General features: G+C 69.2%; 4 protein-coding genes across 7 annotated transcripts; 2 read left to right on the top strand and 2 right to left on the bottom strand.

Moving 5' to 3' along the window:
- Positions 1-92: 92 nt before the first annotated feature.
- Positions 93-9,248, bottom strand: CNTNAP1 (contactin associated protein 1). The gene is made up of 24 exons (XM_049800808.1): positions 9,097-9,248; positions 7,506-7,607; positions 7,041-7,234; positions 6,794-6,941; positions 6,346-6,549; positions 6,092-6,276; positions 5,863-6,006; positions 5,257-5,518; positions 5,028-5,177; positions 4,788-4,959; positions 4,592-4,698; positions 4,358-4,477; positions 4,010-4,213; positions 3,775-3,931; positions 3,515-3,642; positions 3,249-3,416; positions 2,954-3,172; positions 2,637-2,876; positions 2,297-2,533; positions 2,039-2,166; positions 1,808-1,901; positions 1,448-1,681; positions 1,277-1,324; positions 93-1,188 (listed from the first exon to the last, which is right to left on the bottom strand). Exons 1-24 carry the CDS (start codon positions 9,173-9,175, stop codon positions 998-1,000), a joined length of 3,915 nt encoding a protein of 1,304 aa, XP_049656765.1. The 5' UTR covers positions 9,176-9,248; the 3' UTR covers positions 93-997.
- A 2,634-nt stretch (positions 9,249-11,882) lies between these two features.
- CCR10 (C-C motif chemokine receptor 10) lies at positions 11,883-13,880 on the top strand. Its single transcript, XM_049800372.1, has 2 exons — positions 11,883-11,894; positions 12,627-13,880. The coding sequence occupies exons 1-2, from the start codon at positions 11,883-11,885 to the stop codon at positions 13,707-13,709; spliced, it is 1,095 nt and encodes a 364-aa protein (XP_049656329.1). The 3' UTR covers positions 13,710-13,880.
- Positions 13,881-15,196: 1,316 nt separating this feature from the next.
- On the bottom strand, positions 15,197-16,397 carry LOC126038820 (skin secretory protein xP2-like). The gene is made up of 2 exons (XM_049801108.1): positions 15,547-16,397; positions 15,197-15,431 (listed from the first exon to the last, which is right to left on the bottom strand). The coding sequence occupies exons 1-2, from the start codon at positions 16,395-16,397 to the stop codon at positions 15,197-15,199; spliced, it is 1,086 nt and encodes a 361-aa protein (XP_049657065.1).
- A 140-nt stretch (positions 16,398-16,537) lies between these two features.
- On the top strand, positions 16,538-24,243 carry PLEKHH3 (pleckstrin homology, MyTH4 and FERM domain containing H3). 4 transcript variants are annotated; one of them, XM_049800683.1, is made up of 13 exons: positions 16,538-16,759; positions 19,139-19,194; positions 19,871-19,959; positions 20,179-20,373; positions 20,572-20,729; positions 20,876-20,999; positions 21,152-21,449; positions 21,558-21,765; positions 22,005-22,141; positions 22,267-22,387; positions 22,500-22,949; positions 23,022-23,213; positions 23,310-24,215. In XM_049800683.1, exons 1-13 carry the CDS (start codon positions 16,607-16,609, stop codon positions 23,490-23,492), a joined length of 2,364 nt encoding a protein of 787 aa, XP_049656640.1. In that variant the 5' UTR covers positions 16,538-16,606; the 3' UTR covers positions 23,493-24,215. The 4 variants fall into 4 exon arrangements, with proteins under 4 accessions (XP_049656640.1, XP_049656639.1, XP_049656638.1 ...); XM_049800682.1 differs by having other exon boundaries at positions 22,500-23,213; positions 23,310-24,236; XM_049800681.1 differs by lacking the exon at positions 16,538-16,759 and having other exon boundaries at positions 18,803-19,194; positions 23,310-24,238.
- Positions 24,244-24,406: the final 163 nt, after the last annotated feature.

Raw genomic sequence — 24,406 nt, 5'->3', positions numbered from 1 at the left:
GCCGTTGGCTGTGCTGGTCCCTCACCCAGCTGCAGGCTGCCCCTATGTGCCCAGGCTGCCGAAGCAGAGGCTGGGGCGTGTCAAATGCCATCATTCTGCCTTTATTTTAGTATCTTCACATCTCATTCAGCAAAACAGTTTTTTTAAAAATAAAGTGCCCAGTGGAGCTAGGCCTTTGGGTAGATAAATGCATTTCTGTAACATTGTCTTACCACAATACAGCGAGTGAACAGGAGATTTCCCTGGGCTGGAGGTAATCGGCAGGACCGGCACTTCATACAGAGAAGTAGCAAACTACAGACCACGTACCACGACACGCGGAACGTAACACCCGACAGGAGCTTCCATTTGGTTTTTTATACAAACCGATAGAATAAAAAAATCAGAGTGTAGTAGAATATCCAGCAACAAAAATGGTAGAAAGGATCCGTACCTGATTGTATGAAAGCAGCATCTCAGCAAAGTGCGGTGGCGTCATGCGCGGCAGCGGCAGCCGTTGCCCGCACGGGCAGGGTATTGCTTGGCGTGCCCTGGGCTGTGCCCAAGGCTGGGTATTGCGTGGCTTCCTTCGTGGCTCTGGCTAAGCGAGCAAAGCGATGGGTAATCTACGCACGGGCATCGCTAACGGGTCGGCAGCAGCCAGGCACACCCAGTGCCCTCCCCTGCGAAAGGGAGGGTGGGCTGCCTGGCCCTGGGGCTCCCCACCGGAGGCAGGGCAGGATTTGGCAGCTGGTGGGAGGCAGCAGCCTGCCTCTGGTGTGGGAGCTGCTGGCATGCCCACCCGGGGCGAGCGGGACTGGGGCTTGGTGGGTCACAGCCACGCTCCAGGGCCGGGTCAGTGGCAGCCGCGGGGACGAGCTGGCGGTCGGTGCAGTCCGGTCCGGAGGTGGGTGTTGGCAGTTCAGGTGCTCGGCCCTTTGGTCCCGCGATGCTTGCTCGTCCCCAGGCGGCTCCCAGGGCTGCGGGGGCTGCGAGCCCATCCCACACCCCAGCCCCACTAGTCCCCTTTTGCCTCCTCCAGGATCTGGGGCAGGTTCTGGTCCTTGCGCACCGACAGCGGTTTGGCAGCGCTGCCGTAGTCCTGGATGGCCTTGGGCTCGTTGGTGTGGTAGGAGCCCTTGTAGCGGTGGTAGTAAAAGTACAGCAGCACCAGCAGCCCCCCGAGCAGCAGGAGCAGGAATGTCACAACTGCAGGGGAGAGGTGGTGGTGAGGGGTCGGGGGGGCACAGGGCCAGGGCAGAGGTGGGGAGACACACCGGCCAAGTGCTTCACTTACACCCGATGATGATCCCCATCCAGCCATCATCGTGCACGTGGGGGAACTCTGCAGAGACAGAGCGGGCACCTGAGACTGGGCTGCAGGGGGGTCTGGTGCTGGAACGTCCCCTCTGCAGCTGATGCTTGCCGGGGGGCTCCCTCCCAACTGGGGTCCCACCACTGCACCTACCTGTGCCCATGTACCAGGGGTCCATCTCAGGAGGGATGAGGATGGTGGTGAGGGGGAGCATGGAGGCACAGCTCGACTCCACCAGCTCCCCCCGGATGCTGTAGGGCCGCACGACACTGGTGGGGCGGAAGATGGCTTTGAGGGGGACAAGGCTGTTAAACTTCACCCCTGAGAGGCAGCCTGAGAAGCCGGGTGTGTTGTAGCGCTGGATCTCGGGGTCGATCACACCGGTCTCTGTGGGGGCACAGAAGGAGAAGGCTCATCCCCTGTGGAGGGCAAGGACCACACTGGGCAGAGGAGACCCTGGAGATCCCAGCATGGCAGGGGGGGTGGGGGTGTCGAGGGCAGGACCCAGCTCACCCATCACGCGCCCCAGGTACAGGTTTTTGGGCGAGTCCAGCTTGCTGTCCACGAACAGGGAGAACTGCTGCTCCATGACAGGGAGATAGTCCACCTGGGAGGCAGGCGCACGGTGTCAGCACCCGCTGAGCCTCCTCTGCCTTCTGCCACCTTGGCCGTGCCCCCTCCTAGCCTGACCCCCAGCCCTGCAGTCCCCCAGGCCCTGGTGGGGAGGATGCTCCTGCCCCGTACCTGGGTGTACAGCGTGCGGTGCAGGCGGGTGATGTTGACGCGGTGGGGCCTTCCGTCCGTCACTGGCTTGGTGGTGAGGGCAAAGACATAGGGGCTGGTGCCCAGCTGGTAGCGCAGCTGCAGGCTCCCTGCGGGCCGAGCGGGGCCGTCAGCGGTGCCTGGGCTCTCGGTGGGCGAGCCCACCCCCTCCATAGGGCTGGTGACTGGCATCAGGGTGGAGGAGGGTCCCCTGTGCTGGGGAGGTCCCCCTGCCCTCACCGTCGTCCTTGATGAGCACGGCCATGTAGTCCCTGACGAAGGAGCTGACGTAGAGCAGCACGGCAGGCGCTGAGGTGGTGCTGAAGCTGAAGCTGACCTCCTCACTGGTGAGGTTGTAGCCGGGCAGGGGCTGCCAGGGGCTGCTGATGATGCTGGCGAACTCGCGGGCGGCGTACAGCGACATCGGCAGGATGTTGTACCGCACCCAGGTGCCCTCCTCGAAGTACCCGCCGATGTCTGCGGGGGGGACCGACAGGGTGACGGGAACGCCGGCTCCTTTCCCCCATCCCGGCCCCGGGGAGAGCCCCCACCCTTGGTGCAAGCAGGTTCACCCACTCACCGTGGTTGCAGAAGGGCCCATCAAAGGCAGAGATGCTGCAGTTGCAGCTGTAGTGGCTGTAGCGCTCGACGCAGAGCCCGCTGTTCTGGCAGGGCACCGGCGGGTCCTGGCAGTGGCCGGTGCAGTTGACCCGCACGCCTTCCGTCTCGTTGGCTTTGCCCTCCAGGTTGAGCGTCACCCCATTCATCCTCAGTGCCCGCAGGCACCCCAGGAACGGACGCATCTTGTGCTCTGCTGCGCCTGCAGTGGGGCCGAGACTCAGCGCCCTGTGGCACACGGGGACCTGGGGACACGGGGACGCAGCGGGGGGCTCTCACCAACGTAGAGGGGCCTGTCAAAGTTCAGGTGGACGAAGCTCTGCGGGGGAGCCTGCCGCACTACCCAGGGCAGCTTGTCCACCCGCAGCCGCGCCAGCTTGACGTTGAGCTCAGCCTTCACCTGGTGCCACTCATCATCGTTCCAGGGCACCGCTGACCGCACCGTCAGGTTCTCGTCCCCGTTCCCGATGTCGTAGGCAAACACCACGTCCCTGGTGGCTGCAGGGACATGGTGTCGGGAGGAGCCCCCAGCCCCACCACCCCCTGCACCCCTGCACCCCCCACCTGCCCGTACTGTTGAGCTCAACGCGGATGTAGTTTCGGGAACCGGGGTTCTCTAGGAAGACACCGGACAGGGCGGTAGTCTTGAAGTAGAAGGAGATGTCGAGGCTGTGGTTGGCCTGGAAGGTGGGGAAGAGCAGGGCTGCACCCCTGTTGAAGGAGACGGTGTTCCAGGTGTTGCCTGTGGGGAGCAGGAGGGGCAGTGAGGGATGGGCAGGGACCCTCCATGGGCATGCGACTCCTGCAGGCAGGGAACCCTCTGCGGATCTGATCACTCACGGTCTCCGTAGCACCGCAGGGGCCCCAGCAGGAACTGGGCTTCAGAGCCAGAGCGGTTGGTGTCTCCAACCACAACCTGAGTGACGGGCAGGTGGTCCACGAAGGTCAGCAGACCCTTGTCCGTCCTCCTGCAAATGGTGCATGCATTGGAGGGGCCGTGAGTGGCTTCTGCCCCTTCGCCAGCATGCGCCCCTGCTGAACCCCTGCCTGAACAATCCAGATTCTGTGCCCCCTTGTGCCCACAGCCCCTGCTGACTCACCACAGCGCATGGTCAGCATCGCAGTTGCAGAAGTACTTGGGGTCAGCACAGTTCTTGTCCAGCCCGCAGGCACAGCGCTGGATGCCCGGCCGTGAGCCCCCCCAATAGTAGTGCCGCTCATCATGTCGGCCCATCCAGAAGCTGAAGGGCAGCCCAGCTGTGGGCACAGGGGAGGGTGAGTACACGGTCCCACAGTACAGCCCCGCGGCATGGCCCCGCTGCCCCCGGCACTCACAGGGGGTGTTGAGCAGGCGGGAGCTGTAGCAGTGGAGCTCGATGCGCTGCTCGCAGTACTCAGAGGCATTTGCCAGCGCCGAGACCTCAGCCCAGGAGGCGTTCCAGTACTCCACGGCCCCCAGGTAGGGCTGGTCCACACTGGAGCCTGTCACCCGCGTGGCGTAGTGACGGTTGTGCCGGATGATGGTCCATGCTCGGTCCTCTGCGGAGGTGGGGGGGGGCTCTTAGGACTGGCCCCCCCGACACACCTGCTCCCTCCATCCTGCTCCAGCCCTGATACACAGGCAGGGGCTGGTCCCCGGGGACACTGGACAAAGGGACCCCCATGCCCTCCCGCCGCCCTCACCTCGGATATCACAATACACCGTGAAGGGCTTGAGCGGCCCACTGCCATCTGGGTCGATCGTGTAGTTCCCTGAGGTTTTCCCGCTGACCCGGTAAGCATCGCACGACTCCTTGTAAAGGGCTGGAAGGGGGAAACAGGGCTGGGGTCAGCGCGAGTGGTGTGCCAGGCTGCGTGAGGAGTCGCAGGTGCGCAGGTGCCCTTCCTGACCCCTGACCCGTGAGGCCCCAGGCTCACATTTGTGGCAGGTCTCCCCCTTGTACCCCGTCAGGTCACAGATGCACATGAAGTCGTCCCAGGACTGGACGCAGCGGCTGTCGTGCTCGCACAGGTTGGGGGTGCACCTGGGGGCGCAGAGGGCTCCTGTCCTGGCACTGGCACAGTCCCCCGTCCCCCACCCGCTCCCAGCCAGTACCCCTGTCCCAACCGATACCTGTCCGTGATGCCGCAGACGTTGAAGAGCACGTTGAAGTATTGCCCCAGCCGGTGCTGCACCAGCAGCTCCACATCCACAGGCTGCAGGTCCACGTTCAGCATCTGCAGGCAGCCGTGGAAGGCTGTCTGGTTCGACCGGCAGCCGGTGACCGAGGCCGGCTTGGGGCAGCCTGCAAGGCACAGTGTGGTGAGCGGCCTCCAGGCACCCATCGCCCCCAACCCCCGCTCCGCCACCCACCTCCGAAGAAGTACTGGCTGCCGGTACGGAGCTGGAAGGGGTGCGCCACCCGAAACTCGGCGCCGTCGTCATCATCAATGGTCACCACGGCTGAGCCGTCCCGCGCCACCAGCTGCACCGAGTGCCAGAAGCCGTCGTTCAGGCGATGCCCTGTGCGGGGAGAGGAAGGCGCATGGGGAGGCACTGCCGCCAGACCCACCCCCGGCCCCGCGCCGGCTCCCCAGCCCACCTGCAGCAAACTCCAGCTTCTTCTTGCCAGGCTGTGCAATGGAGACATTGACCTGCCCCTCACTTAGCACCACCTCAAGGGAGCCCAGGCGGTCGGCGAAGCTGGTGTAGAGCAGGAGCCCGGCGGTGTCCCAGGAGCGGAAGCGGAAGCTGACGGCCAGGCGGTTCCTCCGTGGGATCCCCGGCACCCGCACGTAGTTGTTGATGCCGGCGAAGGTGATGGGGGTGTTCAGCTGGTCCTGGCAGTAGTGGCCCACGCTGCCCTGGGGGTGACCGCGGGAGGTGGTGAGGAAGAGGATGCTTCCACGGCGGGGAGGCCCCTCCCATCCCCACAGCCCTGGCCCCAATAGCCCCCGCTCGATCACATCGCCTGGCAGTGCCGGGCAGGCGCCCCGGGCCAGGGACGACATTGCACGGTCGATGTGGCGCCACTCAGCTGAGCACGGCCGCTGCCTGGCCTCATGTCACCCCACATCTGGGGGGAGCCTGGCCGCAGGGAAAGGGTCACCCCACAGTGGGGCTGAGGACGTGGCCCTCCTCCAGGAAACGGGTCCCCCCGTGGCAGAGATGGGACCCCCAGGGAAGGGGCCACCCCCCAGGGCTGGACCTCGAAGCGGATGTTGGGTCTCCGGTGCCGGGCCAGGTCGGCGATGTTGACTCCATTGAAGATGATGTTCTCCACGCAGCCCCGGAAGTTTTGCCGGTAGGTGAGGTGCTGCTTGTCCTGGTCGATCACCCCCCCAAAGAAGATCTGGGAGGCAGAGGTGGGGGTTTAGCCCCTCACTGGGGGATGTCGTGGGTCAGCATACCAGCAGCTCCCTGCCTGCCGTACCCACCTCGGTGTCAAGGTCGAGCTGGTTGAAAGTGCCGTGGCAGCGGAAGCGTTTCACCTCCCCATCCAGCGTCAGGTTGACATGGTGGCCGTAGCGCTCGATGTGCAGTGAGTGCCAGTGTTGGTCATCCAGGAGGCTGCCCACCACCACCGTCGTGTGGCCCTCGCTGGCATGCAGCGGGCTGCTGCCTGGGGAGGGGCAGCCTCAGCCGGCGGCCCCCCGGCCCTGCATCTCCCGACCCCCCGGCCCCAGCTCACCTAAGCTGATGTGCAGGAGGAGCTGGGCCTGCTTGAGCTCCACCGTGATGTAGTCACCCTGCGAGCCCTCCCCGTGCATCAGCACCCCATCCTGCTCCAGTGTCTTGAAGTTGAAGGAGATGTCATCCTCGAGAGTGCTGATCCTCTTAGCCCGGAAGCGGTAGGAGATGGCATCATCCCCATCGAAGTAGAGCACGTGGGACCCTGGGGAGAGCAGAGCAGCCCCAGCCACATCACTGCCCGCAGCAGCAGGTGCCCCAGCATGGGGAACTCTCCTTTCTGCTATGGTTTATGCCAGAGCTAATGACTGCAGATGGCTTGGACACAATCCCCTCTGGGAAAGGATTTTCTGGCATGTGGTGCCAGGGGCTGGTCCCCTGCCACGTGGGTGGCTGGGCCACGATACCACCTGCACAGGGCTGCTGGAGCCCCTGGGCTGGGTACTCACGGTAGGGGCAGCCGTAGAGGCCCAGGCGCAGCCCAATCTTCCCGCGCGGGTTCCAGGCCACCGGGATGATGCGGACGTAGCGTGCAAGGATGGGGTAGTGCAGGTCGTGCCGCACCACCCCACTCTCGTTCACGTTCCCGAAGAATGTCTGGGGACGAAGAGCTACCATCAGCACCTCACTCTGGGCCAGGGTCTCCGCTATTGCCAGGGGACCCCCTCCCACAGGGACCCCTAGGCGCCTCCCTACCCAGTTGCTGCCTTGCTGGAAGAAGGGTTTCCAGCTGGTGGGGTGGTCTCCGTAGAGCACAATGTAGCGCGTCAGCCAGTCGTAGGTGTTGAAGGTCCCCTGCGTGGCCACCGCATTTATCCGGTGTTTTTGCATCAGGTCGATCTGGAGCCAGGGCTGCTTGTCCCGGGGGTCAGGGGACCAGCCGCTGGTGCCTGCAGGGGGAGAGGCTCAGCCGGCCCCACAGCCTGGTGCCCAGTGGCTCCTGGCTGAGCGGGGGCTGCTTGCTCAGCCCCACTGCAGCACCCTACTGTGGGTGGGAGCTGGAGGGCTGCGGGGCTCTCCCCCGTCCCTGGGGGATGCTGAGCGCTCTGCCGTGAGCACCTGCGGACCCCTCAGCCCCACATGAGGCAAGACCTTGCTGGGTACACCACTTGCCCACGGCCCCCCGCCCCGTCTGCACCCTGGTCCTGCGGGGGGACTCACTGTGCAGCCGGGCAAAGCTGGCCGAGTAGAAGATGTTGTATCTGGAGGAGGCACCGATGGATGAGGAGTAGAGGGGAGCGACGAGCTCATCGTAGCAGGGTCCTGCAGGGAGAGTGGGGCTCAGGGCGCTGAATTGGGCGGTGTCCCGCGGCACCCCCCCCGGCCCGGCCCTGCGGGACCCCGCGGACCCTGCGTGCTCTGGGGACCCCGCGGAGCCCACAGACCCTGCGGGCTCTGGGGACCCTGTGGGACCCCGCGGACGCTGCGGGCTTTGGGGACCCCGTGGACCCTGCGGGCTCCGCGGGCCGGCGGCGCGGCGGGTCCAGCTCCCGCTCTCCCCTCCCACTGCAGCGGAGCTGACACACCTCTGCGGGCCCCGGCGCCCGCACCAGCCGCCTCCGCACTGACGTGGGCGCCGGGACCCCCCCCTGCCCCGCCCCGCCCCGCCGGGGCAGAGTCCCGCGTGGGAGGCCGGGGGGCCTCCGTGCAAACCCTCGCGGCATCTGCAGAGGAGGCTCCGGCGGGGCCGAGGTCCCGAGCCCCTCGCCGGGCCCCCCCCGGCCGGGTCGGACGGAGCCCCAGGAGCGTTTGCTGCACCCCCAGCCCTCACTGCAAGGCCAAGGGCAGCCGCGCTGCGCCCATGCTGCATCACCCCCTGCCTGCATCACCCCCTGCCTGCATCGCCCCCTGCCTGCATCCCCCCCTGCCTGCATCAACCCCTGACTCCATCACTCCTTCCCTGAATCACCCCCTGCCTGCATCGCTCCCTGCCTGCATCGCTCCCTGCCTCCATCACCCCTTCCCTGCATCACCCCCTGCCTGCATCATCCCCCGCCTCCATCCCCCGCAGCCAGCGGGTCCCCCGGGGGGAACACCCCGGCCCTCGGGGAAGGGGCCAAGGGCCCCGGCTCAGCGGGGCCGCAGAGAGCTGCTCGGTGAGGCCACGGCCTTGCCGGTCCCCGTCCCCGGACAGCCGCCCCCCGCCCCTCCCGCCCCAGGGCCCGCATCCAGCCCGGTGCGGCCCCGCGGCGGGGCCGGCCCGGCGCGGCGGCGCTGGCCGAGGTGCTGGCGGAGCCCGGCCGGGTCCTGCGGGGCTGCCCCCGCTCGCCGGGCTGCCCGGACACGGGGCCGGGCCGGGGAGGGGGGGGGGGCGCGGGCCCGAGCCCCCTCCCCGGTAGGGACAGGGGGCCGCGCCGGACTCGGGGATGCGGCGCAGCGGGGCGGGTGCCCGGGGCGTCCCTGGGCATCACCGGGCATCCCGGATCCCCCGGGGCCCCGGAGGCTCTGGGCGGGCGCGGTGCGGCCGTCGGAGGGGCTGCGGCGGGGCGCTCCCGGGCAGGGCGCGGCGGCGGGGGCGGGGGGGCCGCGCCCGGCCACCCGTGTCCGGCGGTGACCTTGGGGACGACGCGGACCGGGGCGCCGGGGGCGTGCCGGGAGGAGAAAGGGGGGATGCCCGGGAGAACGGGGGTGGTGGAGGGGGGGTGACCGGGGGCGGCTCGGGGGGCTGGGGCGGCTCGGGGGTGCGGGGCCGGGGTGCGGGTGCGGTCCCGCAGTGCGGACCGGCCGCTCCCGGGGCTGCGGCCCCACTTACGTGCGAAGCAGCCGGGACCGGGGCGCAGGAGGCTGGCGCAGGCGGCGAGCAGGAGCCCGAGGAGGCGGCGAGCGCCCATGCTGGAGCGCCCCGAGCGCCCTCGGCGCCGCCGCTCCCGGTGCTGCAGCCGCGCGGCGGAGCGGGGCCGGCGGCTCCGCCCACGGGGCGGGGGGGGGGCGGTGGCGGCGGCGGCGGCGGGGGGAGCGGCCCCGGGACCGGGAAGTGGGGAGGCGGAGGGGGGGACGGAGGGGGGGGCGCAGGGGCCGGGCTGGGCGCAGCGCAGAGCCCCGGTCCCCGCCCCAGCCTCCCCCGCTGCCGCGCTCCCGAGGGATGCTCCCGCCGGGAACCCGGTCCCCCCGGTCCTCGGCCCCGTCGGCCCCGTCCCAGAGCGGGGCGGGGGAGGGGGAACGGCAGCCCCGGGCTGCCTCCGGGCCACGGCTCGAGGCCTCGGTGCGGTCGGGGCGGGGTTGCGTGGGCAGAGCGGGGCACGGGCAGCTCGCGGCGTGGGACGGACGCGAGCGGGGCCGTGCAGGGAGCACCCCGGGCATCACCGGTTCCCGCGCGGCTCCCGGGCCTCCCTGTGCTCAGCCCCGCCCCGAGCCCCCCCCGGGGCGGGCAGCATAGCCCCCCTCCACAGACCCGACCCCCCCAGACATGGCCCAGGCGCCCAGCACCTGCGGCGGCAGCGGCGGGGGGGGGGGGGGGGGGGGGTTGGAGCGGTGCCCACCAGCCCTCCCGCAGCAGATGTGGCGGCAGTTTGTAATCAAGCCACAGATTAAGGCCTGCGGGTTTCGGGGTCGCCCGTCTCTCCAGTGGTGCCGAAGACAGGATTTAGCCTGTGCCGAAGATGGGATTTAGCCCGTGTCTGTTCCTAAACATCCCCAGACATCCACGGAGGTGGACGGGGGGGCTGGCAGACACGTGGCCTACATATGCTGCCTGCCTCCCAGACCCCGTGATGCCCTGTGTGTGTCCCCCAGCTCTGCAGGGAGTCCCCCTCTCCCAGGAGCCCTGTGCAGCACCCCAAGCCCAGGCCCAAGGGATAGGGATACACCAGGGGCCACTGGGTCCAAGCAGGGTCCTGGTGCTGGGCAGGAGCCTGGCCTGGCTGTGCTCAGCGCAGGCAGCTCCACGCTGCTGGCATGAGGGCGCTGCACCAGGCCTGGCAGCATTGTGCCGGGCACCTGGCTGCCGCCGGGCAGGGCAGTGCGGCTGTCACCTGCGGGCAGTCAGTGCTGGGGCCGCTTCCTGAGCAGGCAGAGCTGAGGCCGGGGCTGGCGGGCAAAAGAGGGAACAGAAAGCCCCAGGTGTGGCAGGGCTGCAGGGCAGCTGACGGCACACTAGGAGTTCTGCTACCAGGAGCTGTGTGCCAGGGCTGTGGGCGCCAGCCTTCCTGTCCCCCAGACCCTCACAGCACGTGCAGGTCCATCCCCAGGAGAGGCACAGCCTCACCTGGCCTTATCCTGACACTCCAGAGGTGCTGCCTGCTCCAGCCACAGCCCCATGTCCCGTCCCTGTGCTGGGTCAGGTCTGTGACAGCCCCAGCAGGGGCACGCAGGGTCCCTGCTGTGCACCCACAGCTGACCGTAGGGCCAGCATTTGCCCAGGACCCTCCACCCTCCCCTTCCCCCAGGATGCAGGATGGCCCCCCCGAGCCAGCACAGAGTGGAGGTCTGCAGCCAGCGTCCTTGTGCTGCAGGAAGTGCAGGGGAGGGGGAGAGACCCTCCAGCAAAGAGCCCTGGGGACACCCCGTGGCCCAAGGACCAGGCTGCCTCTGCCCAGCTGCTCTCCAGCCAGGCTGCAGCAGTTCCATGGTCCCGCCACGCCACCAGTGCTGGCAGCGAGCTCCCAGGGATGGCAGGGATCCTGCCTGCTCCCCACGCCTGGCTGGAGGCAGCAGGAGGGCCGAGGGCAGAGCTGGGATAAGCTACAGCAAAGACAGCTGTAGCAGGGAGAAAGGGGGATTGAGGGATTACCGCAGCAAACAGCCTAAAACCAATTAAAGCCGGGGATCAATTTGCTCCCCCCTGGGGAGAGGAAAGTGGGGCCTCTGCCCCACAGAAACTAATCTGTCTCTTAATGAGGAGTTGGAAATTTTCTTGTCAACAACCAGCAACGCGCCTGCCCAGCGCCACAGGGGTGCGGGGGCACGGAGGCATGGGGTTGTGGGGGTGCAGAGGCACAGGGGTGCAGTGCAGGGCTGGGACCCCTGAGCGAGGGGGGCACCCTGCACCAGCAACCCCCCCAGTTCCTGGAACCACCACACTTCCCATCAGGACTGTTCCTGGACCGGACGCGGCTCTGCTGGGCCTGCTGGACCAGTGTCCTGCCTGTGGCCCTGCTCAGCAAGAGCCCACGCTCTGCTCCTTGGCCCTCTTGCCTCCAGCCTCCCCTCTTCCTCTGCAGAAGCAGTCCCTACGGGGCAGGAGCTGCAAACAGCCCCAGGGCAGGCTGGGGTCTCCTGCATGTGCTGGGTGCCCTCAGCCAGACCCCGGTCCCCCCGGCCGGGCTCTCCTGGGCTTGTCCCCCAGCCCTGCGTGACAGGGGCTGAGCAGAGCTGCTATTTCTGTCCCTGGCGCGCAGATGCTAGCCACAAAGTAAAACATGCAGGACAGGCTTCGGAGTGGGGTCGCATCTGCCTCCTCACCTTCTTCCCCTGGGGCTGGGCTTGTGCTCTGAACCGCTCTCAGTATCAGGAGAGGCACGTGGTCAAACCACAGGTTGCAAAGCGCTGAGACGCCAGCAGCTTCAGACCCACTGGCAAGGGGAAAGGTCCCACCACGCAATGCAGGAGCAGGTAAGGGGGCGCTGGGTGAGGGGTTCGCTGGAGGGTCAGGCAGGGACCCCCCCTCGCTGGCTTTTCTTGTTGCTTTTAAATGGTTCTGTGAGCTGTGTGGGTTTGGGCTGAAAGACAAAGCCCCAGAGAACGCAGGGCAGCACCTGGTGCTCCAGGTCCCTGGGGCCCGGAGCAGGGAAGGGGCTGGGGGAGCTGATGGGAAGTCAGCCTGCTCTGGCACTGGGTCCCCCAGGGTGGTGCATGAGGGGGGTGTTTTGGACACGTCCCCAAGGGTGTGCGTGGGGATCTGCCCAAAGCACCCACCTGCAGATGCCGTCATTGAGCCCTGAGGCCTGGCTGCACAGGGCAACTGGGGCCATGGGCTGGGTGCTGAGCCCCAGGGGACGTCAGAAGCAGGTCCCCCACAGTGGGTGCACAGTTAGTTTGTGGGACATGGTGCTGTGCTGGGGCCGCCATGGCTGGGGTCACGTCTCCCCACCAGTTCTGTGCCGCAGGCAGCTCCTCGGGAAGTGTGTGGTCGCTCTCGCAATGACTGAGTGCGGCGAACCTCCCACTGCCTTGGAGTGGGTGTGAGACAGAAACCACCCCAAGTGTGGGGTCTGGGGCCGTGGCACGCCCAGGGCTCCCCACAGCAGGGCTGGGTGGAGGAGGGCTGCCCTGGGTGCGGTGCACTGTACGCTGTGGCCAGGCTGATGCCTCCGAGCATCCTTCACTCAGCCTCCCTCTGTGCAGGTGACCCCCAGCCCCGTCTCAATGGAGCTGACCGCCACCACTGACTTCTACCCCTGGGAGGATGGGTACTCATGGGAGGACGGCATGCTGCCCGAGCTCTGTGAGAAGCAGGCAGTGCAGGGCTTTGCCCGCACCTACCAGCCTGCCGTCTACCTGCTGCTCTCACTGCTGGGCATGGTGGGGAATGGGCTGGTGCTGCTCACGCACACCCGCTACCGCCAGGCACACAGCATCACTGACGTCTGCCTCCTGCACCTTGCCCTGTCTGACCTCCTGCTGCTCCTGACGCTGCCCTTTGCCGTCACCGGCACGCTGCAGGGCTGGTCCACGGGCACGGCCACCTGCAAGGCATTGCAGGGCCTCTACGCCCTCAACTTCTACAGCGGCTTCCTCTTCCTCACCTGCATCAGCGTGGACCGCTACGTGGCCATCGTGCGGGTGCCGGCCGCCTGTCGCCTGCGCCCACGGGCTCGCCGCCACGGTTGGCTGACGGTGGGGCTGGCCTGGCTGCTGGCCACGCTGCTGGCGCTGCCCCAGTTCATCTACAGCCAAGCGGAGCAGCACCAGGACCTCCGGATCTGTCATGTCGTCTTCCCCCGCGCAGTCTCGCGGGCGGCCCGGGGGGCCACCAACCTGGTGCAGGTCGTGCTGGGCTTCGCGGTGCCCTTCCTGGTGATGGCGAGCTGCTATGCGGCCATAGCCCGAACTCTGCTGGCAGCCCGTGGCGCCCAGCCCCACCGGGCGCTGCGGGTGCTGCTGGCCCTCGTGCTGGTGTTTGTGGCCCTGCAGCTGCCCCACAGCCTGATGGTGCTGCTGGACGCGGCCGAGCTGCTGGCCAGCTGGGAGGTGAGCTGTGCCCAGAGCCGCCGCAAGGACCTGGCACTGCTGGTCACCGGCGGGCTGGCGTACCTGCGCTGCTGCCTCAACCCCCTGCTCTACGCCTTCCTGGGCCAGCGCTTCCGCCGGGAGCTGTGGCTCCTGGCCAGTGATGCCGGGTGCGTGGGGCCCCTCGAGCCACGCTGCCCCAGCTGCCCCAGTCCCCGCCAGCGGACATCACTCTCCACCTGCCAGGACGTGGTGTAGGGACACTGCGCCCACGGCCGGGGCAGGGACCGGCCCCCCGGGGAGAGCCTCCTCCGTGCACGGACCTGCCCCGGGCCCCGGCAGAGCGGCCTGGCAGCGGCAGCACCGGACAACCCGCACGGTGCCCGCACACGCGTGGGCAGAGTGAGCCCCGCAGCACGCGTGCGCACTGCGAGCGCCTCTGCTGCCCCGCGAACGGCCGGGCTGGCGGGACCGTGCAATGTCACGCGTGATCTGGGGGGGCGTGCAATGTCACGCGTGCTGCGGGGGGCCGTGCAATGTCACGCGTGATCTGGGGGGACGGTGCGGTGCCGGTGAGCTCGGCACGGTGGGTGCACGCAGCGGGGCCCGGGCAGCTTGTTCCCACGCTCACAATAAACCCCGGTTGAGCCCCGCTGGGCGAGCGCCGTCTCCGTGCGGGCCGGGGCTGCCGGGGGGGCGGTTTGCTGGGCCGGGGCCGGGGAGTGGGGGGGCGGCCCCGCGCCTGCCCCTGCCCCTGCCCACCGGCGCTGGCCGGGAGATGCCTGCAGGCGGCAGCAGAACCCCGCGCTTCCTGCCGTGCGCTGCCCGTCCCCTGCCTGTGCCCTGCCCGGGCTCCCCCGGACACGGGGCGGGCGCCCAGCCGGGGCTCCGGCAGCCGGGGAGCGGGCGGGGGACAGGCTGGGGACGGAGGGACCGGGACGGGGAGCGGGGGCTCCGCGGGGGCGTGCGGGGGGCGACGGCCCGGGGAACGGCACCGGCGCCACGGCGGCTCCGGGGCGGGGTGGGGGCATCTCCGGGCCCGGGCCCGGCAGCCCCAGCCCCGCGGTGGCCCCGGCGGCCCCGGCCTGGCCTGGGCAGTCGGAGGGGGCGGCTAGGGGCAGGAGCGGGGGTCACCCCCCCCAGCACAGCACAGCCCCTGGCCGAGGCGGCAGCAGAGACCAGGCCACCGTCGCCGCTGGCAGGGTGCCAGAGGGGGCTGGGAGTCCCCAGGGTTGGTGACAGCAGAGGCCCCCCTGGAAAAACGTGCCCTGGGTCCGGTTGGAAACCCCCTCCCGGGGCAGAGGGGTCCGAAGGGCCAGAGGGACTTTCCTCCCTGCTCCTCACCTCCCCCACAAGCTCCTCTGCCCGGGCAAATCCCGGCCCAGCGGTTCCCACCTCCCACGGGGCCAGGGCACTGCCACTGGGACTGTCACGGCCCAGCAGACACCCTCGCCCCCACGGGGCTGGCACCGTGCCGAGCGGCACAGGGCCAGGGTCTGGCAACGCCTGAGGCTGTACGGCAGCCCCCCACACCGGGCCTGGCTGAAGAAGCGCTCCGGGGTCCCAGGAGCGGAATGGGGCCTGGCTGTGGCGCAGCTGCTCATGGGGTCTCCACAGCAGAGCTGGATGTGCAGGGAAGCTCCTCCTGGTTCTGCCAGGGCTGGAGGCTGCTTCCCACTCGCCCCCAGGCTCCTGCTCGGGCTTAGCCCAGTGCTAAGTGGGAGAAGCCATCCTGGACACTTCATCTACTGCTGGGCCCAGAACGCAATTACCGCTGACTCAGGAACTGCAGCTGCATCCCCACGCAGCAGTTGCAGAGCCAGGGTGATGGGCCCCTGGCCCCCGCAGTCCTCCACTGACCCTGCCACTGGCAGGGAGCAAGGGCCGGATTTGGGCAGTACTTGGCCCAGCAGCACAGCTGCCCCCGCTCCCTGCCTGGCCTGCGGCCTCGGGTGGCCTCGCTCCCTTCCTCCGCTGGCCCTATGGCAGTGCCGGGGTTGGCCCCAGAACTGGCCCCACAGCTGCACCTGGGGCTGCCCCACAGCTGTGCCACCATCTCCCCGCGTTGCCCGGCCCCACACTGGTTTCTTCCCACCCCATGGCTGGCGGGTTCAGCGCCGGTGCCCGTGCCTGTCCCAGCTGCCCTGCCGGCCCCACAGCAGGGCTCAGCCCCCGGCACAGGCCCAGCGCTGGATGCGTGGGAGGAGAGCTGGCAGCCGGCACTTCCTGCGTGCGCATCCCAGCTCCACGGGCTCCCAGAGACAGTGTTGACCCAATAGCTGTAGCAAAGCCAGAGCTGCGGCCGATGTGCTTAACCCCTTCTGGGGCTCCAGGAGTGGGGCTGGGACGCGGGCACCGCCACGGCACCCACGGCTTGAGAGTGCTGCGGACCCTCTGCCGCTGGGCAGGGCCCAGGGCTGAGCCGAGCCGTGCCGCTTCACTGTGGCACCAGGTGTGACTCTGCCACAAGCCCCCTCTGCCAGCCCCTCGCGTGGGAAGGCACCACGAGGCCCGGCAGGACAGGCCTGCCCGAGCACGGTGCCCTCCAGCCTGCGGAGCCCCTGCCTGCACCGGCAGCCTGTGGTGCTGCCCGCTGGCACACGGCTCGGCACCGTGCAGGGCTGAGCCGCCTTCCCGGGTCGGGCGCTGGTGCTGCAGCGCGGAGGGGCTGGGGCAGCACGTGGCGCCGGTGCCGCGGGGCAGCTCGACGCCGTGGCCAGTGAAACCCCGGGGCTGCTGGAACCAGCGCACTCCGCCTGGCACGGGGCCTGTGCCAGGTGCCGGTGCCGGTGGGCTGCACGCGGTGCCGGTGCCCACTCCGGGTGCGGGAGGTGGCCGGCGCGCCGTGCCGGCGGTGGCTGCGGTAGCACCGGCCTTGTCGCAGCCCGGCCGTGCGGCGCCCCCGGAGCTCCCCCCGTTCGGCGCGCGCGCCCCCGCCCGGCACATGACGCAAGCGGCGGCCCCGCCGCCCCGGGCGTGCTGGCTCCGCCCCGGGCCGCGCGCGGCGATTGGCGGGGGCCAGTGACGCGCCGGGTCCGGCCCGCCCGGGGCGGCGGCGGGGCCGGTCCCGGCGGCGGCGGCGGCGGCGGCGGCCGGTGCGCGGCGCGGGCGGGCCGGTCCCGTCCCGTCCCGTCCCGTCCGGTGCCGGCGCGGCGATGCCGTTCCCGGGCGGGCTGTGGTGGCTGCTGTGCTGCCGGCAGGGCTTCACGCTGCTGCGGCGGGACTACGGCGAGGCAGACCGGGAGGCGGACGGCGAGGCCGAGGAGGAGGAGGAGGCGTCCTTCGAGCTCCGCGCCCAGGGAGACCAGGTGGGGCCGGCACCGGCTCCGGGACGGGCACTGGAGCCGCGGCTGGGCACGGCGCGGCGGTACCGGCGGTGCGCGGCTCCTCCCGCCCGGCTCTGCCCCGCTCGGCGCGGCCGTCCGGCACCGGGCCCCGCGCTCGGCGGCGCTGCCCGGCTCGGCCCGGTCCCCGTCGCCCCGGCGAGCTCCGCCGCCGCCTGCCCGGGCACGTCCCCGCCGGTACCGCCGCCCGGGCTGCCCTTGGTGCGTCCCCGCCGCCGGCTGGGGGGTCCCCGCGGGGCGCGGAGGAGGCGGGGGGGGTGGGGGTCGGCCCGGGGGAGCCGCCGTCTTGGGGCAGCCTCCGGGCGGGCATTGGGGGTCCCGGAGCCCGCAGGGCAGAGCCGAGGGGTGCAGGGGCCGCTGCCGGTGGGATCCTGGGATGCCGTGGTGACGGGACCCGGGCGCCCGTCGGGTGCTGGGGTGCAGCCGAAGCCGTGGTGCTGCAAGGCCGGCGGGGCAGCGGAGCCGCCAGCGGAGCTGCCGGCAGAGTCGGGTGCTGCCCTGCCCGCACTGCCCTGCCTTTGCAGGCTCCTCGGGGCAGGAGCCGTGGGGCTGGCGGTGCCACATCCCGCACCGGGGCTGTACCTGCCCTGTGCCGCCGCCGAGGTCAGGTTGGCCGAGGTGCGAAGGGACCGGCCACGGCTCTGCACAGGCCTGCCGGAGCAGGCCGGGACTGTTCCCGGCAGCCAGCGCCCGGGGAGCACGTGCCGGGCGCGGGGAGCAGGCCTGGATCTCCCCGCTCCGGCTGCTTCCTCTGTTTAGGGAAGCTGAGTGGCGGAAACCGGCGCTTCCTCCGGCTGGGCTGTGTGGAGGATGGCTGATAGCGCGGGGCAGTGGGGGGAACCCCGGCTCCCAGGGGTTCCTCCTGCTGGTCCCGGCTGCCTCTTGCACCCGGAGCCATGGGGTCATGTCCCGGCCTGGAGGGGACATGGGGGGTGGTGACAGCCCCATCCCACTTGCTGCAGCACTTCTCTCCCTGCCCGCCGCAAGGTCTGCAGCGCGGCCCTGCTGCCGCTGGGCTGCCCTGGCTGTGCAGGCCTGGGGGTGGCCCTGAGCCCCCCACACTGGCTGTCCCCTGGCAGCAGGTCCTCTTCCAGCATAGCCCGCCCCAGGGGACGGCGGGCAGCGAGGACAGTGGCAGAGCTGGAGCTGGGCCCTCTGGGCACCGGCGGCAATGCCAAGGGCACGGCAATGGCAGGAGCCGTCTTTGGGCTTCCTGTGTCCCATGGGCCACGGTAGCTCCGGAGGTCCAGCCTGGCGTGGGCGGCTGTGACGCCAGCTCCCCAGGGAGCCTTTCTCTGTGGCCGGGGGGTCCTTGGAAACCCGCAGTGCTGGCCACCCCTTCCTGGGAGCGTGGGAGCAGCTACCCCGGCACTGCTGCCGTGGCTCCTCTCCTGTTTATTTATATCCCCGAGAAGGAGCTGGCCGCCACCGCCGCCTCCTCCTCCCGCGGGTGAGGAGCTGGGCACTGTCTCCGTGCCCACAGCTGTGCAGGAGTGCGCGGGGCCCTCCCTGGCCTCAGCAGCAGGACGGTCGCTGGAGGAGCTGGCCCCGTGCACAGGCGCCAGCGCTGCGCGACAGGTGCCCTTAATGCCACGGGTCAGTGGCACCCGGCCCTGCCCCGCGGCGCAGCCGTACCTGCAGCAGCTCCCCCCTCCCTGCCACTATTTTTAGCAGCCGTCTCTTTTTCTTGGCGTTTCGTGGCATGCTCTGGCCTGTCGCACCTCCAGCTGCCCCGATGGGCTGCAGCTGGCAAGAGCGCCCGTGCATCTCCCAGGGTACCTTCCGCCAGCGCTGCCACATCCCCGCACCCTGCTCTGCCGGGGCACCCTGCCCAACCCGGTGCCTGCCCGTGCCTGGGCTCTGCCTCGTGTCCCAGCACGTGTGCCAGGGTCATCATGTGAGTGGCACCGTCCACGTCAAGTTGTGCTGCGCGAGGAGGAACCGGTCCCCATCCCGCTGCAGGGCCAGGGACTTCCCTGTGCCGTGTCCCACCGCCGCAGGCAGGAAGTCAGCGGCCCCATTACAATGGGACTTTGTGCCGTAAGCGTATTACTCAGCACTGACCTTGTGCAATTCTGCACGGTATTCAGCCTGCCAGGTCAGCTGAGGACACGCAGCCAACATGCCCGGCGGCTGCCCCCGCGCCCCTGGGGTGCCCCAGCTGCAGCCCTGGCTCCTGCCACAGCTGTGGGGGCACCGGAGCTCCCTGCCCTGTGGCAGCAGGATGGAAGCCTGTCCTTCTGGGCCTGGCACTGGGCTGGCGAGGAGGCGAGCAGTCACTGGGGGGATGTTCGGGGGTGCCAGGTGGTGACTGTGGGTCTGAGACATCTCCTTCCTCCCCAGGGGTCCCTGGAGGTGAGCCTGAGCCAGCCCACCCGCAGCAGCAGTGGCTCGGAGCGGTGAGTGAAACCCTGCCTCTGGCCCGCTGGACATCCCGTCACGTCCCTCGCATGGTGCTGTGGGAGCTGGGGTCCTGGCACGCCATGGGCAGATGCTCTGGTGCTGTTGTGCGCCGTACCATCCTGCCCATGGGGCCGGCACCATGCTGTGCCCGTCTATCGGCTAGAGCAGAGGATGGCACAGCCAGGACTGCTGCACTCGGTCCCCATCCCTAGTGCATCCTTGGGCACGTCTCCATCCCTCTGCCATGCCAGATGGCTTGGCTGCCACACGCTTAGCCAATGGGGGCTGCGCATGGCTCCTCCTGGGCCAGGAGGCTCTGCCGGGCCGTGTCCCCAGCAGAGGCCATGCCTTGGGGCAGTGTGTGCCCGGGGCGATGGGGTGCTGGGGCACAGGGGCCTGCTTGCTCCCCGTCCTCCCAGTGCCGACACTGCTGCCAACATTCCTTCCTGGTTGTTCATTTTCCGAATTCCTTGGCAGGGCCGTGACTGCAAACAGCTTATTTTTAGCCAGGGTCATCTGCACCCGATGGCTCTGCTGCGTTCCCACCATGGGGTTGTGGGGTGCCTGGAGCCCCTCAGGACCTGGCTCACTCCAGCCCCCGGGCCAGGTCCCCACTCAGGGGCCATGGGAGGCTCCCGCGGGCACCCAAGCTCAGCCCCGTGTTGTCCCCAGGTCCCTGCTCGTTGCGGAGGAGATGCGCAGCCTCATCGTGGAGAAGGGCCCAGGGCCAGTGGAGGATGACCCTGACGCTCTTGTGAAAGGTGGGCACAACTGGGCTGGGGCACTGGGGCCTCTGCCTCCGGAGTAGCTGGGGCAAAGCCAGGGCTGGCAGGATTGTGCCCCGACTGTGGCTGGATCCTGCCCCAGAGGGGCAGGGGGCACTGGCTGGGCTGGCAGGGAGTGGGCAGACCCTGCCCTGCACCGGAGAGCCAGTGGGGCAGATGGTGCCGGTGGCAGGGGCTGAGGCTTCCCCTTCCCAGGCTGGCTGCAGCGGGAGGTGCGGGGCGGCGTGAAGACCCCCTGGATCCGGCCTCGGAAGTACTGGTTCGTGCTGACTCCCGACTCCCTGGACTACTACAGCAGCAATGAGAAGGGGGCCCGGCGGCTGGGCTCCCTCGTGCTCACCAGCCTCTGCTCTGTGCTGTGGCCGGACAAGCAGACCTACAAGGAGACGGGTAAGGTGCCGGTACCCCTCGGTTGGGCTGCACCTTTGCAGCCCCTTGTGCTCTGCGTCACCCTCCCAGCCCCAGGAGGCCTCCATTGCCCGCAGGAGGGGCTGTGCTGAGCCCCGGGGTGCTGAGTGGCCCAGCTGGGGCGGGGGTCCTTGGGCAAGGGTGCCGGTGGGCAGCAGGTGAGCTGTCTGTCCCTTGCAGGCTACTGGAGCGTGACAGTGTTTGGCAGGAAGCATTGCTACCGCCTGTACACGGAACACCTGAACGAGGCCGTGCACTGGGTGTGTGCGGTGCAGAAGGTCATCGACAGCAAAGCACCTGTCCAGACGCCCACCCAGCTGCTCATGCGTGACATTGAGGTGAGCCCATGGCACAGGGCTGCTCGCGCCTGCAGCGGTTGGCAGAGCCGGGACCGCGACGGACAGTCGGGACCTCGCCTGCCCTGGTGCAGGTGCCTGTGCCGGGCAGCCCCTCGGCAGCTGCTGCCATCCCTTTGTCCTCACAGGAGAACTGCGGCAGCCCCGAGGTCCTGGAGCAGATCTACCGCTGCAACCCGATCCTGCGCTACACCAGCAGCCCCCTCTACGCTCCCCTGCTGCCATTCCCCTACGGCAGCCTGGACCAAAGAGGTGAGGGATGGGCAGGGGGATGCAAAGCCTGGTCCCACGACCCCAGCTGGCAGGCGTGATGGCCGGGCTGGGGGCTGTGCAGGGTGGGCAGGTGCTGGGCTGGGCCCCCTGGGAAAGCCCACGGGACTGTTAACCCCCATCCTGTCCTGCAGCCCCTGGCCCCCGCAGCTACACCACACTGCGTGACGAGGCTGTGAAGCTCTTCAACTCACTGCAGCAGCTGGAGGCGGAGCGGGACCCAGTGCCGCTGATGCAGGGCGTCCTGCAGACCTGCCTGGACCTGCCGCCGCTGGTGGACGAGATCTACTGCCAGCTGGTGAAGCAGACCACGGAGCCGCCGGCGCCGGGCGGGCAGGGCGACCTGCACTACTGGCAGCTGCTCACCTGCATGAGCTGCACCTTCCTGCCCTCCCCGCCCATCCTGCGCTTCCTGCACTTCCACTTGGACAGGCAAGTGCCGGCGGAATTGCCGGGCACCACCTGCGGGCAGGGAGCTCGCTGGGTGCCAGGACCCCCATCAGGTCAGTGCCGCTGTGACCGTCCTGGCATCTCTTGCAGGACAGAGAGCCGGTTCCCTGCCTCAGAGATGGCCAAGTACGCCTGCTTTATCCGGGAGGCACTGGGGAAGACAAAGGGGCGGGAGTGTGTGCCCTCCCTGGAGGAGATCCTGGTGCTGATGCGGCGGCAGGAGATGATCTGCACCGTGCACTGCCCAGGGGCACCCGCCTGCAGCGTGGCCATCAGCTCCCACACCACGGCCGAGGAGGTGAGGGGCCATGTCCATGCCGGGCAGGGGGCTCGGGACATTTCAGCACATGGGGCTGGGTGGGCAGCGTGCCGTGGGAGGCGAGGGGCTCCTGTGGGTCTCTCCCAGCTGAGCCGCAGTGGAGAGGGGCCAGGGGCCACTTGCCTTTGCCCGCCATGACCTGTCTGTGTCCCTTTGCAGCCCTGAGCGCCGCGGCCAGGGACGCGCAGTCATCGTCGGTTGCCTTTGTCTCGCCCCAGGTGGCCCGGGAGCTGGTGTCACGCCTGGGGCTGTCCCAGAGCCCCAACCTCTTTGCCCTCTATGAGCAGTCCCGGCGGCGGGAGCAGCCCGTGGGCAGTGCCACGCTGCTGGCTGATGTCCTCACCAAGTTTGAAAAGTAAACGTCCCGCTCTACTGCCTATGGGGGAGAGGGGCTGGGGAGTCATAGGCAGGAGGGGAAGGTGTGGGGGTGCCTCCCCCCACCTGCCCACACGCTGATGGGGCCGGTCCCTTTTGCCACAGCCTGGCTGGGGAGGAGCGGGAGCAGGACCCGCCGTGCCGGCTCTGCTTCAAGCACTACGGCTTCCTGGACACGGACAACGTCCCGCGCGACAGCCTGGAGTTCGCCCTCCTCTTCGAGCAGGTGAGAGCCACACCAGGCTGGCTGCGCTGCGCCACGCTGGGGTGGCTGTGCCTCGGTGGCCGTGCTGTGCCGCGGTGGCCATGCCGTGCCAGCTCACCCCGCCCTCCCGCAGGCACACGAGATGGTGCTGCGGGGCTATGTGCCCACGTCGGAAGAGACGCTGCAGACGCTGGCGGCACTGCGCCTGCAGAGCCTCAACAGCGACTTCTCCACCCACGCGCCTTTCCCGCGCCTGGAGGAGCTCTTCCCACCCCACGTGCTGCACGCCCGCCTGCCAGCCCCCCGCCGCCGGCCCCCCACCAAGTGCCGGGGGGCCCGGCTGCGCGCAGGGCTGCTGGCCGGCGGGCTCTGGGGCCAGGCGCTGGCCAAGCAGCGGGCGGAGCGGGACCAGCGCCTGCGGGGCCGCCTGCGAGAGGAGGGGGCCAGCACCATGGCCGCCATCGTGGAGAAGTGGAAGCTGCTGCAGGGCATGGGCCGGCCCGAGGCCATGGCTGCCTACGTGGCGCTGGTGCGGGAGTGGCCTGGCTTCGGCTCCACGCTCTTCGATGTCGATCTACGCGCGGTGAGGCCCCGGGGGCACGGGGGCGGCGGGCAGCCCTGGCGGCGGGCAGCACTGATGCCCCTCTCCCCGCAGAGCCCAGTGGGAGCTGGGGCCCAGCGGCTGTGGCTGGGCATCGGGGCCAAGGCTGTCTCGCTCTACAAGCCGGGGGAGCCTGAGCCCTTGGACAGCTTCTGCTATGGCCGCATCTCCTCCTTCGGCGCCTCCGACAGCAGCACCTTCCGCCTCTCTGTGGAGGACCGGGATCTGCTCTTTGAGACCTCCCAGGTAAGGGGCAGCCGTCCCTCCGTTCCTTCTTCCCTCCAGGGGCTCCAGCGTGCCGGGTGCTCCGGGCTGAGCCAGCGTGTCCCCTCTGCCCCACAGGTGGACGAGATCGCCCAGCTCCTCAACACGTACCTCACCTCTGCGGGTGCCCAGCAGCCGCCCCAGCCCCAGGAGTCAGCCACCAGCCCCCCCGCCTCGGACCCCACCGCGCTGCCCCAGGGGCTCTGCCCCGCAGACGGGCCCTGGCAGCACCGGCCGCCGGTGGGCTCCTTCCACAGCTAGCCCGGCGGCCAGTGGCAGCCACACAGGGTGCTCCTGACAGACGGCATGGTGGGGGGCAGCTGGCCTGGCAGTGAGTGGCAGGTCAGTGCTGGTCCCCAGCCACTCCCCGGAGCAGGGGGACAGGGGCTTGTGCTCTCCATGCCGCTGTTGCCTTTCTGGTTATTTCCTTAATTTATTTCAAGACGCCCGCACCCCCCACGTCTCCCAGCACTTTCCCTGGAGGGCAGCGGGGCCGCCGTGCCACGGACCCCACCTCGTGCTGCCCCCAGGCCTGTCCCCGTCCCTTGTATCCCGGTGCCTTCGCCTTCAGCACTTGTGCTGCCTGGCAGCTCTGCCGGTACCCTGGCTCCTGCTGCCCTGGGGGCTTTGCCTGGGGCACGGGGTGCTGGGCAGTGGTGCTGTGCCACCGTCTGTCCATCTGCTGAACCCACCCCTCCTGGAAAGCTGCGGGCGGCTTTTGGCCTAGCTGCCTTGGGGACCAGCAGGGTCCTCGCGGCTGAGTCCTGCTGCTTTGCGGTGGCCCCGTGGCAGAGCTTGTGGTGCAGGGGTGGCCGGTGGTGGCGTGGCGGCTGGTACGGCTGGGGCTTGGCCCCTCAATGTTGCCTCTGTAAAGTTTGTCAGTTCTGTGTTGGGGGGGGGCGGGGGGGGGGGTGTTGTTTGTTTGTTTTTCTAAATAAATGCACAAAGGAATGGCTGGGCCTCCTGTCCTGGAGCTCGGGCCCGTGGTGGGAGGCAGGGACAGTCAGATCCCCGGGGCAGCGAGTGCAGCGGGGCCTGGGACAGGCAGTGGTGGCGGGGAGGAGCAGTACAGCATGTCCTTGGGGGCAGGGACCGCCGTCCCTCCGGCCAGCACCGGCAGCCGGGCTGCTTGCTGCGCCCTTTGGCATTTCATCAACAGCACAGGCAGTGCTCTG

Source organism: Accipiter gentilis, chromosome 5 (genome assembly GCF_929443795.1).
Source record: "Accipiter gentilis chromosome 5, bAccGen1.1, whole genome shotgun sequence".
In the NCBI taxonomy this organism is placed as follows: Eukaryota; Metazoa; Chordata; class Aves; order Accipitriformes; family Accipitridae; genus Astur; species Astur gentilis.
Note: the sequence above shows the minus strand (reverse complement) of the source record. Positions and strands in the feature narration are given on the sequence as shown.